This window comes from Geospiza fortis, unplaced genomic scaffold, assembly GCF_000277835.1.
Source record: "Geospiza fortis unplaced genomic scaffold, GeoFor_1.0 scaffold399, whole genome shotgun sequence".
Lineage (NCBI taxonomy): Eukaryota > Metazoa > Chordata > Aves > Passeriformes > Thraupidae > Geospiza > Geospiza fortis.
Window position 1 is genome coordinate 507,696 of NW_005054560.1, and position 14,070 is coordinate 521,765.

The window sequence follows — 14,070 nt, forward strand, 5'->3', positions numbered from 1 at the left end:
CCCCCGCGGGCTGCGGCGCCCGCGGGCTCTGCCGCGACGGGCTCTGCGTCTGCGAGACAGGCTACGGCGGGCACGACTGCTCCGCAGGTACAGGAGCTAAGCCAGGCTTAAGTGTTGCATAAGCAAGGGTTCCGAGGTGACCAGAGTCCCATAGGAGCGCCGTGAAGCTGAGAGGAATCCTTACCTGGCAGAGAGCATCACTTAGGACACACTGAGGCCTCCCCCCCGTTATCCCTGTCCCCCAAGACACCATGGACAAAAGTCTGGGAGATGAGCAAAAAGCTGGTGAGGTTCATCCTATTGCCAGCCAGGGGCTATGTACAAATCACGTGCCTTGAGCTCATTTATTTTCCAGCATCAGCTCCATACCCACAGAGGATTGATACACTGAGGTCCCACAGTGTGGCTACCTCCCTGTTATCCCTGTCCCCAAAGACACCATGGGAGGTGAGCAAAAAGTTAGTGAGGTTCGTCCCAGCCACCTGGGGCTATGCACAAATCATGAATAGGATGAGACTGCTAGGAACGTGCCTTGAGCTGGTTTATTTTCCAGCATCAGCTCCATACCTGCAGAGAGCATCACTTAGGGACACATTGAGCCCCTCCATCCTGTTATCTCTGTCCCCAAAGACACCATGGACAAAAGTCTGGGAGGTGAGCAAAAAGCTGATGTTCATCCCAGCCAGCTGGGGCTATGTACAAATCACAAACAGGATGAGACTGCTAGGGACGTGCCTTGAGCTGGTTTATTTTCCAGCATCAGTCTCATTACATGGTTATGACAATGGGAAGGTGCCAGCAGCTCACATCCTAGGCAGCAGATAAAGAACTTAATGTTACAACTTACTTTAAAAGTTTTTTGACCAACCACACAAAGCAAAAGCATATTGACAGTAGTTCTATCCAAGCACTATAAGCACACATACCTTTGGTTAAAACAAGGCTTGGTTATTTAGAATATAATACCTGCTTGTAAGCCTTAAAACACACTACACAAAACTCCATTGTTAAGCTTAGAAATTCCTAATATCTTACTAAATATACTTTTCTACAACTTAAAAAATTATTCTAAACAAACGTTAATACACAAACATTGTTCTATTTATCCTTAATTTTCTACTTCTTACCTAATTTTTCCACTAACCAATTTTATAGCTACTACTTAACTCTAATCACAATTCTACTATCTCTAAAACCTATCTTTTACAATTTTCCCAAAACCCTCTAATTTTATAAATTCCCACACATCCCAACATGGGGGCTAAACAGTGCAACAGGTTCTCCTGAGCCTTTACCTTGTTATAGCTGTTCAAACAACCACAGGTACCACATAACACCCAGCCTGTGCCCACCAGCAGACCTACACAGCCTCCCACAGGAGTGGAAGAATAAGCCAGGCACACCCTGACACTCTCCATGCCTCTGTCCTTCCCACCAGTGTCTCCCCCTGAGAACCTGCGGGTGACGGGGATCAGCGACAGCTCCATCGAGCTGGCCTGGGACAGCCCGGGGGCAGCCACTGAGTACGTGGTGTCCTACCAGCCTGCCGTGCCAGGGGGCTCCCAGCTCCAGCAGAGGGTGCCTGGGGACTGGAGCAGCATCACCATCACGGATCTGGAGCCAGGGGTTGCCTACAATGTCAGCGTCTATGCAGTCATCAGTGATGTCTTCAGCATCCCCGTTACCTCCAGGGTGATGACCAGTAAGTATCCTACTGCACTTGTTGCTTGCTGCCCATGTGTACTGAGGGGATGCTCAAGCTGGCTCACTTTTTGCATTAAAAAAACTAGCAGCAGAAACTTGAGCCTTCAAAAAGAAGGAAAAAAAAATTTAAAACTTGTATCAGTGTAGGGAGATAGGAAAGGAGGAAATGTGTCCATTCTCTCTGTTTGGATGAAAAAGCTTTCAGAGTTTGATTGCAGCCCCCAGAATGTAGCTCAAAGCATTACATTTTTTCATCAGAGAAAATGCTACAATATGACATGTAAATCTCAGGTTCTCCTCCCCGTCCTGAACGGATGGTTCCCCGTGATGACTCCCCATGATGGTGCAGCAAGAGCGGATGCTGCTGTGCATCAGGAGAAACACAGTCCTGACCAGGACCGTGATGCACAGAGGAAAACAGGAGTATCAAGCTGTAATGCCAACCTCCAGAGGGGTTTCTTGGAGACTGAGGATACAGAGGGCAGGGGAAAACCAGAAACTATCCAGACAGCCCTTTGCAGCCCCATCATTCACTCTGTTCACACCACATTGCAGTGGGATGCTTCAGTGTCCATATGTCCAGGCATTTTCCTCTTTTCCCTCCAACCCACGTGGAGCAGGGAAAAAGGAATTTTGCTAACAGACACCAAAAGTTTCCCTGTTTTTGTTGCTCAGATAACAAAATACCCACGGGGAGCAGGGTGGGTACAGCATGTGCACACCCACCCCTCTCTGCTCACCACCCCTGCTCCCTTGCAGGCCTCGCCACACCACAGGGGCTGAAGTTCAAGACCATCACAGAGACAACAGCAGAGGTGCAGTGGGAGCCCTTCTCCTTCCCCTTGGACGGCTGGGAGATCAGCTTCATCCCCAAGGTACTGCTACCACACCCCTGGCACTGCAGGGTGCACGCAGTGAGAGCACCCTAAATCAGCTTCCTTCCCCAGACACCCAGCCTGTGTTTGCCCTTTCTGTGCTGCACACCAGACTCCCCAGACTGCCAGCCTGCATTTCCCCATTAGTTTTTGTGTCAAAACATGTATGTCCTCAAAGAATTGTCCCCCCAAAAAAAATCCAGTGATGGGAAAAAAAACCCTTCCAGCCTCACTCTTGTTGTCGCACCCTCTTTTTCCTTTCCATCTCCTTTGCAATGACTCTTCCACCTCCTCCTCCTCCTCTTCCTCGCCCTGCTCTCTACACTAAGCTCCCCAAAGCAGCCTGGATCAAAGTGAGCAGCTGCTGGCTCTCAGACAAGAACCTTCAGCTCCCCCCCGAGTCACACGCACACTTCATTCCTGCCATGGAATTTTAATTTTCATCGCAGTGACGAGCAGGTAGAAACGGTGCCAGAAAAGATGAAAGGATAAAAATGTTGCCCTAAATACCCCATGTTTTCTGTGCACAGCAACAAAAATTGTACATCAAGTATTTAGTCTATATTCATAATTTCTACACCATTTAGCCATAAGTATAGCTCCAATTGTACATGGAGCCTCTTTATAAGAGCATTCAAGCCCCAGCAGCAAAAGAAATGCTGATTAAGGGCTCAATTATGGTGTTTTCACTTGTACAAAAACCTGCACTGGAATCCAAGGCAGCTCTGGGCAGTGGAGAACTGCAGAATTTGGCCCCAAAGTTTTAAATACTCTTAACTATGAAGTATCATTGCACAGCACAAAGCAAGAGCTCAATTGCCTTAAATAACTCAATTCTCTCATTCCCAAAGAGTTGCTGGGAGATTATTGGTGTGATGTTGGCTACATCCACATGCAAATCGTGTCAGAAGTTGAAGCTCATGTAATGCAGGTATAGACCCTGGGATAATTTGCAGTCACCATCAGGTGATCATTCAGGATTAAAGCTGAAAAGTACAGCAATGTCAGAGAAAAACTTTTGGTCGGAAAAAATAGCTCTTTCAAACATTTCACTATTACTCAGGAATTAAGCTGAACAGCATCCCCCTGAAGCAAATAAATGCAAACCATTGGTTCTTTTTTTTCTGTTTTTAAGCTTAAACTTAAAAATACATGGGAAAATTTTGGGATTTAAAGGCAGATAAAATGCAAAAGAATGTCTGTTCCTGGATGCAGGGTCTTGAGTATAGAAGGGATGTAGCTTGCTGGGCTTTAAAGTTCTCAAATCCATGAGTTAAGACAAAGTCACAGTCGTGTTCCTGCCCATCAGCTGTCAAAATTGGCCTTTCTGGAGTCTCTATTATTGCCTTTTCCCCTAAAATTAGGCAGAGGGTGCTGTGTCCTTTACTGCCCTGCAAGCAGTGCTTGCTTGGGTACATGCCAAAACATTGCCACACCTCAAACAAACCCAAAACCCATTCCCAAAGGCTAAAAACAACAGAGTTATAACTTTATAACTGCAGCATCACCACCTCTGTGAGAAAAACTGACCTGTCTTCCCAAAAACTGGGTGAGGAAATGCTAATTTGGTCCTCAGCAGCCCAACAAGGATGCTTGCAGCTTCCTGCAAAGCTCTTTCCACTCTCCTTCCATGGACTCTTTGATGCTCTCACCCCCACAAAAGCTGGGTCAGGCAGGATTGCCCATCTGCTGCCTGCACTGGGGATGGGGTGGGGAAAAAGACAAAGAGAAGACAGATTTAGCAAAGAAAATTAGGAAAGGTAAAATGGTAACTGAGGGCTGAAATGGAAGGTTTCCTGTTTAATGAGAAAAGGGATGAATATGAATTGAGAGTTATGTGCAAAGATTTGTTTAGCATGTTATTAGTGAAGACAGCAGCAAGAAAAGGTCCTTTGTCCAAGCACTGGCAGGAAAGGTGACATGTGCAGTTGTTTAAAGCCTCACAGTTTTTCAGGGCAAAACCACAAGGCATAAATGAGTGTACTAAAGATGGCTAAAAAGCAGGTGACAGCAAAATAAAGACCTCACAGCTTCATACCTATACATCAACAACAAAAGGCTCCTGGCACCTGAAGAGCAGGGAAAACAAGCCTAGCCAAGGCTTTGGTTTAATCATCTTTCCTCTTTCTGAACAGCAGAGGCACAAATACACAGAAGCTGGGGAGGGAGGAGGGATGGGGAGGATTTTGCAGCCCAACAACACAAGCACTCCACGCTTGGGGGGTGACCTCATCCCAGCTTTCTGTCTCCATGCTGGGGTGTGCCAAGGTGACCATGTGATTTGGGGATGCAGAGAGGCTGTGGAAGGATGCAACATGGGGGGCACCTCCTCTTTGTGCATCAGTCCCCCCCAAAACACCAGCTGCTGGGGGAGGGTTAATGCTTGTTTCATTCCCTGACAGAATAACGAGGGTGGTGTGATTGCCCAGCTCCCCAGCACCGTCACCACCTTCAACCAGACGGGGCTGAAGCCGGGGGAGGAGTACACTGTCACCGTGGTGGCCCTGAAGGAACAAGCCAGAAGCCCTCCCACCTCTGACAGCGTCTCAACCCGTGAGTGAGCCTCACCTGGGGGCAGCAGTGCCCAGGGCTTGGGCCCGAAATAAAGTCCCATGGGCAGGGATGAAACTTGCAGCCACAGCTTCTTTGTGCAGTGTTTTGTCCCTCTCGCTCCTAAATAGTCACATGTGCAGAAGCTGTGGTGAGGTTAATGGGGTTGGGAGTGAAGACTCAGTTCTGCTTTTACTGTATAAAAGGATAAATTATTCTTCTCTAGATATTATTATTATTATTATTGATAAATTATAAGGCTCTGCTAATCTCACGTTCTGGAGGCTGCATGCCCTCAAGAAATATATCTACAAATGTATTACTTACTCATACATGAGAGATTAAAACTGCCACCCGCTTTTGTGCCACTAAATGCCCTCAACTCCCACCTATTCAGGCAAATCAGGCAGCAGGGCAGGGAGCCAGGAGCAACAGCATGTCCCTTCCTAACCAGTTTGTTTGCCCACTCACTGGTCCTTCCTGTAGACGAGAGAAAATTCAGCTGGGTCTTCAGGAGATGCAGTGATGGGCAGAGCTCACGGGGGAGAGGAGTCTCTTCACACCAGATCTGCTGCAGGCTGCCTTGAAAGCCAGGCAGACGTCTGCTAGCTCCACCTGAGCTGTTCCGAGAGGAAACAGCACTTAAATAGCTGCCGGAGGGCTGTAATGAGGCGCTGCTAATTGAGGCAGCGGTGAGAGTGAAGGGAGGGTCCCTCCACCGCAGCAGGTTGTTGCAGGGCTGATCTTTCCCAGCGCAGTCCTCTCCTCCTGCTTTGCCTCCGCGTTCAGCTCGACGTGGCTTAATAGAGACATCTCCTGGTCAAGGCAGAAACTTCCTTTCCCTGGGAAGTCAGCAAAAATACAAGCTGGTACTTCAGACTCGAGGGTTGACCTTTGCAGGGAGTGCAGGTGGAGCAGAGGGCTCCGGGATCTGTGCTCCATGGAACATCCCTGTGCTGGTGTCTGCCTTCCTCTGCACCACCCCCAGAGCTTCATCCCCACCACCCTTGCTCTTCCTCAGCATCCTGTGCCAGGATCAGGCAGCAACGGCATGGTTTTATGCCACAGGGATAAGTAGATGTGGATCATCTGGATGGCTGGACAGCATGAAGCAGCTGGAGATTGAGGGTATGCATGAGCTGGTCCTGGCCAAGCTGGACAGACAGCTCCTACCTGAGCACTGGGACTCCCAGCTGTGCTCCCTCCTCTGCTGTTTTGCCCACAGACCTCACCTCACTACTCCAAATTCCTCCATGTCCTTTTCTAACCCCTCCCCAGTCCTTCCCATCCCTGCCCACAAGCTTGTCCCCCAGAACTTCCAGGTGCAGCATTCAGCAGACCCTTATTATATACTGTCATTATATCAGGTATATGTGTATATGGTATAGTCCGAATTACAGAACCAAAGTGGGCTTTTTCACCCACCTTGTGATCATCCAAGTGATAAAACAGACTGCCCAGCAGGCTTCATGTATGAGCACTGCCATGGCACAGGAGCGATGGCAAGGCTTGGCTCCATCCATCCATCCATCCAGTCCTGCTGGACTCAAAGCATCCATCAGCCATGCCTGAGCCCAGGAATTCCAAAGGTTGAGTGTTTGGGGGGTGTGGAGGAAGAAAAGGCCAAAATCTCTTCCAAAAAAAAAAAAAAAAAAGGCAGAAACGTCCATAAAGGTCTCCCAGGAGACCTCTGGTATTAATTTTTCTAAAAACCATTTATTTGAAAGGTTTTTTTGGACACCAACCATAACCCCACACCCAGCTAGTTATGAAGATTCACCAGAGCAGTTGCATTTTCTCCTCTCTTCCCATTGCCAAGACACCAACAGCTTTATGAGCTGATTCCTCAGTTTAAGGACAAACCAGGAGCTGGCACCAAAGCAGGAACATTTCTAGAGACATTCCTCAGTTCTCAACACTTGGATCTTGTCCTTGGCCCCACGTTATTTAACACATTGTCAACACCTTTCAAAAGACAGAATACTGTTGCTGATAAATTTTGCCAATGACGGAAAGGATCAGAAAAGAGTAAATTGCATAGAAGAACATCAATAAAAGTTATTTGGATAGTTTGAAGAGCTGGGCACAAAGGAAAATGACATGGTTTTTCAATGGAAAAGTACGAGCAGCTATCTAAGAGCAAAGAACATGTGTTGCAGTTAGATACAGGAGTTTTATATCCTGGGAAATACCACCTTAAAGAGCCAAAGAGGAATTATTGTCAACAACCAGCCCAAGAGAAGGGCATGAGCTGCATTATAGCTGTAATGGGTGCCAATGAGAGAGCTGCTGGGCCCTGCTCTGGTGTCCACAGAAAGTGGAGAAGGTTCAGCAAAGAGCCAGGAGATTGGGACAAAGGATTGGGCAAACCCCCTAAGTATCTTGGGGTCAGGGTCATGCCTCTTGCCCACGCCACCTCTCTCCCTTGTCCCCAAATCCCAATTCCAGCTGCTTTGAAGGTCAGCCTGAAGCATCCCTGAAGCTTGGTGTCCCCAAAGCTCCCCCCTTTCCCCATCCAACTCTCCCAAATCCTAGGAAATACCACCTTAAAGAGCCAAAGAGGAATTATTGTGGACAACTAGTTCAAGAGAAGGGCATGAGTTGCATTATAGCTGTAATGGGTGTCAGTGAGAGAGCTGCTGGGTCCTGCTCTAGTGTCCACAGAAAGTGGAGAGGGTTCAGCAAAGAGCCAGGAGATTGGGACAAGGGACTGGGAACCATGAGGACCAAAGTATCTTGGAGTCAGTCATGCCTCTTGCCCATGGCATGTCTCTCTTGTCCCCAAATCCCAATTCCAGCTGCTTTGAAGGTCAGCCTAAAGCTTTCCTGAAGCTTGGTGTCCCCAAAGCTCCCACCTTTCCCCATCCAACTCTCCCGCAATAACAGGTGCCCGTTTCCCCCCCGCAGTCATCGACGGCCCGACGCAGATCCTGGTGCGGGACGTCTCGGACACGGTGGCCTTCGTGGAGTGGAGCCCCCCTCGCGGCCAGTACTCCCTGCAGGCCCTGCGCCCCGGCGCCCGCTACCACCTGGCCGTCAGCGCCCTGCGCGGCGCCAACGAGAGCCGCCCCGCCTTTGCACAGTTCACCACAGGTACAGAGAGCTGGCCTTGCCGGGAGAGCTGAATTTTTGGGCGTGAATTGAATTTTTGGGTGAGAACTGAATTCTTGGGCGTGAATTTCTGAGTCTCTTTGGCAAGCATGGGTAGGTGGCTTGCTGCCGGTCTGCAGATGGGCTGTCCTGCAGCAAGGAGGAAAAGCTGAGGGGTTTTTGCAGCTGGGGGTTGGTGATGACTCTTTTTCTCCTGGTGCAAGTGAGCTGCGGTTTAATGTGCTAGGAGGAAGAAGTGGGATGAAAACATAGTGGTTAAGATGCAGGTGTAAATGGTGACACCTGGATGCAGGTGCCTTGCATCCCATCACTGAGCAAATGATCCATCTCACCCTAAAATATGCACCCTACAACTGCGCTCTGCCTCCACCCCTGCTGCTTGTGGCTATTTAGCTACTAAACCTCCAGTGCAAAAGGTCATCTTTGGTGTCCCCAAAGCTTCCACCTTTCTCCACCCAACTCTCCCAAATTCTGGGAAATACCACCATAAAAAGTCAAAGAGGGATTATTGTCGACAGCCAGCTCAAGAGAAGGGCATGAGTTGCATTGTAGCTGTAATGGGTGTCAGTGAGAGAGCTGTGATGAATGCCCTGTGCCCCCAGGGATGCTCATATAGTCCCCAGGGCAGTCCAGGTGATCCCAGATGCCAGTGATGAGGCATGCATGGGCTCAACTCCCATATTTAGATGACAAACCCCAAACCAACCCCATCTTGGCCATATCTTGGCGTAGCATCAAGGCTGAAGCTGCCTGGGACACACATCCCCACCAGCTCCAGTGCCCCTTCAGACCCACAGCTTAGAATTCTAGAACTCAGCAGTTTATGTCCTTAAGAGCACCCACAGCTCAATGAACAATTCTCAAAAGTGCCAAAATGCTCAGCACAGGTCTGAGTTCAAGGGGACACTCACTTTCACTCAGCGTCAAAAGCCAAGGTAGGTGCCCTGACCAAGGAATCAGCAGTCAAGCAGCCGAAACCAGCACATCCAGAAACATGGTTATCTTATTTTATATCTTCTCTGAGCGCCCTAACTGGTCAGTAAAACTTTAATTAATGTTAAGCCTGCAGATAGCTAAGGGATTTAATTTACTGTGCCATAAAGGAGGAGTCAGAGCGTGTATTTCCGTGCTGGTTTATGGTATATAAATTGTCATGTACATTACTGCTGGCTATGAGGCTCCTACAGTAATAACTGTGGGACATGAATTGTGTGTGTACATATCTCTGTAGATAAATATTTCAGATGAGATGCTTACCCCAACTGATTTCCTGCCTTGGCCTTCCTCACTCTATTTCTAAAAGGCAACATAAAAGGACCCCCCCAAACTCAGATCCATCACCATTACCCACTGTCCACTGGTGCCCAGCCCCAGCTGTTGCTCACCAGAGGGGTTTATTGTGCAAACCAGAGCAGATTCAGTACACAGCCTAAGCAGCACCAATAAACAAACCCTTTGGGCAGTGTCTGAGTGTGAATGAGCCTGTAAAGATGCTCAAGGTTTTCTTCTGAAAACAGTTCAGGCCAATGCATGGCTACTACAGAGCCCTTTCACTCATAGTGCCTCAGGTTCTTTTACCTTCACATGGGGGAAAAGAGTTTTCTTTTTGAAATAACACAGAACTAGCTGCCAAACCAACTTACCGATGATGCTGCCAGCATTGTGTCACCCTCCTGGGTGCCATCTCCCAGCCTGTGCTGAGCAGGGGGTGAGAGAAAATGTTCCAGCCCTTCCTGCCAGGCCATGCTCAGGGGAGGAGGGATCTCCTGACTGTCCCCCTGGCCGTGGCAGGGCTGTGTTCCCCGCGGTGACATCGTGCCTCTGTCCCTTGTGTCGCGCAGAGATCGACGCCCCCAAGAACCTCGGAGCCCCCCCCCAGCCTCGAGCTCGCGTGGGACAACAGCGAGGCCGAGGCACACAGCTACAGGGTGGTCTACAGCACCCTGGCCGGGGAGCACTACCACGAGCTCCTGGTGCCGCGCCACGCCGGCCCCACCACCCGCGCCACCCTCGCAGGTATGCACGCACCCTCGCACCCTGGAGCCAGGATATTTTCTGAAAAATCTTTTCCTTGGGATTTTGCCTCCTGAGAAGCTGAGAGGCCTCAGGAACACAATGTAAACAATGGTTATCTGCTGCTGTGGAATGCAATAGGTGGATCTGTGATTGGTCTCATGTTGTTGTTTCTAATTAATGGCCAATCACAGTCAGCTGGCTCGGACTCTCTGTCCAAGACACAAACCTTTGTTATCATTCCTTCTTTTTCTATTCTTAGCTAGCCTTCAGATGAAATCCTTTCTTCTATTCTTTTACTATAGTTTTAATATAATATATATCATAAAATAATAAATCAAGCCTTCTGAAACATGGAGTCAAATCCTCATCTCTTCCCTCTTCCTCGGACCCCTGTGAACATGGGCACAGTGCCCTTCCTCCCCCTCCTCTCGGCCAGGTAGGGCAAAGGAGATCCCAAATCAGCACTAAGACTCAGCTGCCCTTGTGCTGGCATATGTTTGAGATTGTTCTGGAGTTTACTGGAGAGAAGGCTTTCCTTGGGACAGAACTCATTTTCCCCTGTGTATGGGTCTGGGTGCACCTGCAGCAAGGATCACTCTGTAGTAATTTCTTGTCATGACAGTGCATGAGTTCTATTACCATTATATTGCAAAGGTTCCATATTGCTAGAGTTTCATACCTCCTTGATGTTTCTTGTAGGCAGCTCCTCCAGGCACTGACTCTTCCTTGTCCTCACAGCAGCCAACTGACTCCAGCCCCCACCAATCCACTCTTTTATAACGCTCTTCTGATTGGCTACAGGTGTGCCCTGTTAACATCAGGCCTGCTCCTAATCTTTAGTAATTGGTTCAGCTGCAACTCTTTAGGGGATAAGATTACATTCTATACCACCTTCATTTACCCATACTGTATTCCCCTACAGTAATTATATATCCTCTGAACAGAGAGAGAAATGGTTCTCCCACAAAAATCCTGGGAAGCTGTGGAAAACTTAGATGAAAGAATTCAAACAATTATTATCTCTCTTTCTGTAACCATTGTTTATAGATATAGTTCTCCAGAGTGTGCTGTTCATAGTCACCAATAATATGAGATGTTTCTACTTTGAAACCAATCAAGTATCACCTTAGTGGGTCACATTGTAAAAAGACCCAGCTACTTTCATCAAACCCCTTTGCCTTCCGATCCACCTGAAGACTGGAGTCTTCTTTCCATTCCTGACTCAACAGTGTCATCTGTCCAGGTGGCAAATAGAGCTGGCAAGGAGCAAAGGGAGAAATGGGAAGCAGCCTGTTGAGGCTGATCTACAGAAAAATATTATTTCACCCTTCTCTTTTTTGCTTGTTTGGAAAGAGCCATGGGTGATGATGCCCTGTGGGCAGTGATGGGCAGCCAGGCTGCCCGAGTTTTGTGCCTTTTTCCAAACTGGGCTCCAAGCAGACCCAAATCTAGAGATGCTGGTTTTGAACAAGTCGTTTAAGTGGCACATTTTTCAGGCCAGCATAGGGGCTGCAAACACCACCCACCTCCCACTGCCAGGAAAGCCCCAAACACCTTATGCAGCAACACAGCAAAGCACCATGTGAGGTGTGATTTCCTTGTTTTTTGACTAGAACTGCTTACCTCATGGATTTGCTGCTCCAGTGGCATATTTTGAGCAAAGACAAGAATTATATGCAGAAACGTTCTCATTCATCTTGAAGTTCTTGAAGTATCATCTTGAAGTATGGAAGGACAACAGGTTCTTCCATGTTGACTCTCTGCCTTCCCAGGACCTTCAAGGGCTCAGGAATCTGCCATATGAAGTTATAGGAGAAAGGTCAGTGGGAAAGCCAAAAGTAAAGTTACAGGCACAGCAGCAGAGTCACAAGAAAGGCTGGAGGGCAGCAAGGCAATTAGAGCAGTTGTCTTGAAAAATGTGGAATACAGAAAGAAGAAAAACATCAGGGTTGGTTTCTTTTGTGTTCTTGATGAGGATGCGTGGGGAGAAATAGGATGAGATCAGAGACTCGGTGCTGGACTCCTGCTAGCTTTTCTTTAGGACATTTATTGGCTTTCTAGGTGAGAAAAAGCATTAAAAATGGGCCAAATTCCCCTTCCTGGGCAGAAGTACAACAGTGACACACACTGAGATGATATCCATGGCTTAACTTGAGCTTGCCTTGGAATATATGGCAAGAGCCTAAAGTCTCTTGTTTTTCTCAATAAAACTGAAAAAGCTGCCAAGACTCTTCCAGACTCAAGCAAGGCTGCAAGAAACCCAACCAGAGCAAGCTGCAGAGATGCAGATTCTTAAGTCAATTGTAGAGAGTGATTTTTTTATATAGTGCCTCCACCATCACACAAGTGCATTACTTCCAGTCCCCAGTGTACTGTGTTATAAACAAACCAATTAAAAAAAATAAAAAAAACAACCTAGTCATAGCAGAAAATAATGAAAAAGCCACTGTGCTAGGAAAGAAAAAAAAAAGCTATACTAGTCATAATGTGGATGGCACATGAGCCTCTCCCACAGCTCGTTATGTACAGAGTAGTCATGTCCTCCAGTCTTGTTGGACTTTGTGCAAAACTCATTGGGGTTTTTCTTCCAGTCACCCAGGACCTGATGGGATCCATGGTATGAAAGTAACCAGCAACTCTTTCAGCCAATCTCATCTATCTGCAGGAAAAGCAGTGTGGAATAGCACTGAGCAGAGTTTATCAAAGATTTACACTTAAAAGTGCAGCAAGCCTGGCCCTGACCCATAATCCCTATTAAAATTCAGCATTTGCACAGAAATAACCATAATTTTGCTCATCCCAAAAGAGCTGGCAGAGAAAAAGTTTAAATCCTCCTTCTCATTTCTTCCTTCTCGTACCTTCTACCAGGTTCTTCTTTCCAGAATACTTCTGACACTTATTGAGCAGGTCCATCTTCTCCCCATCACCAAGACTGCACTGTAGCAGGAGAAAAGCAGGGGAGGAGAGTGTTCCTCTCTCCTGACCTCTTGGGAAAGGTTTTGGTGGCTCTGGGGGATGCTGCCCCTGGGTCAGGCCCAGTGAGGCTGAGCTGGAAAGTATGGATTTTTCCAACTTTGTGGGAAAGATCATGAAGCACAGGGAAGAGGGGAATAAAGCCACCAGCAGCCAAGCAGAAGTGACAGGCAGAGGCAAGAGATATTCCATGGAGATAAAGCAGTGCAAGAGGAAAGGAGCTGGACGAGCTCAGTTCCCAAGTTCCTCGAGAGAGGCACCTCAGGATATGTCCACCCTAAAGAACAGGGCTTGATTCAGCTCCCAGAAAGACTGCACCTTTCCCAATTAACGTCCATTTCATTTACTCTGCATAGTTTATTTCTCCCCAAGACGCCAGCCCTGTGACAATATTTGATCACTTTGGAAAAAAATACAGCTACTTTATCATTCCCATCTCAGCTCACACACACAAGAGCTTCTGTCTCACCGCCAGTAATTGCAGCAGACCTCAGCAACAACTTTTAAAAATGGCTTGTTTCTGAGCTAAAATAACCCAAATTCCCCGTCCAATGGCATCCAAAAATGGTCTTTTCGAAAAGACTCAGCTCTTCTGCAATGTGCAGAGGAACTGCTGACCTGAGGGATGCCCTGGAGGGCCCTGAGGTCACTCTGCCAGGTGCTGCTCTCAAACCTTGTCATGTTCTTTGCCCTCCCTGTTAGATCTGGTGCCAGGAACCGAGTATGGCATTGGGATTTCAGCCGTGATGGACACCCAGCAGAGCGTGCCAGCGACTATGAATGCCAGGACTGGTGAGTTTGGCCCCCAGCCTGCTCCAAGCACAGCTGGCTGCTATGGTCA

The 14,070-nt window shown here is 48.0% G+C and overlaps 1 protein-coding gene across 1 annotated transcript in view; it reads left to right on the forward strand.

Moving 5' to 3' along the window:
* TNR (tenascin R) overlaps positions 1–14,070 on the forward strand; it is a 31,051-nt gene that overhangs the window by 3,385 nt on the left and 13,596 nt on the right. The window contains 8 exon segments of the mRNA XM_031064149.1: positions 1–87; positions 1,439–1,702; positions 2,464–2,579; positions 4,982–5,132; positions 8,037–8,222; positions 10,082–10,100; positions 10,102–10,256; positions 13,932–14,021. The exon segment at positions 1–87 is cut by the window's left edge and continues 273 nt beyond it. Of these exon segments, the coding sequence (XP_030920009.1) occupies positions 1–87; positions 1,439–1,702; positions 2,464–2,579; positions 4,982–5,132; positions 8,037–8,222; positions 10,082–10,100; positions 10,102–10,256; positions 13,932–14,021 (1,068 nt within the window).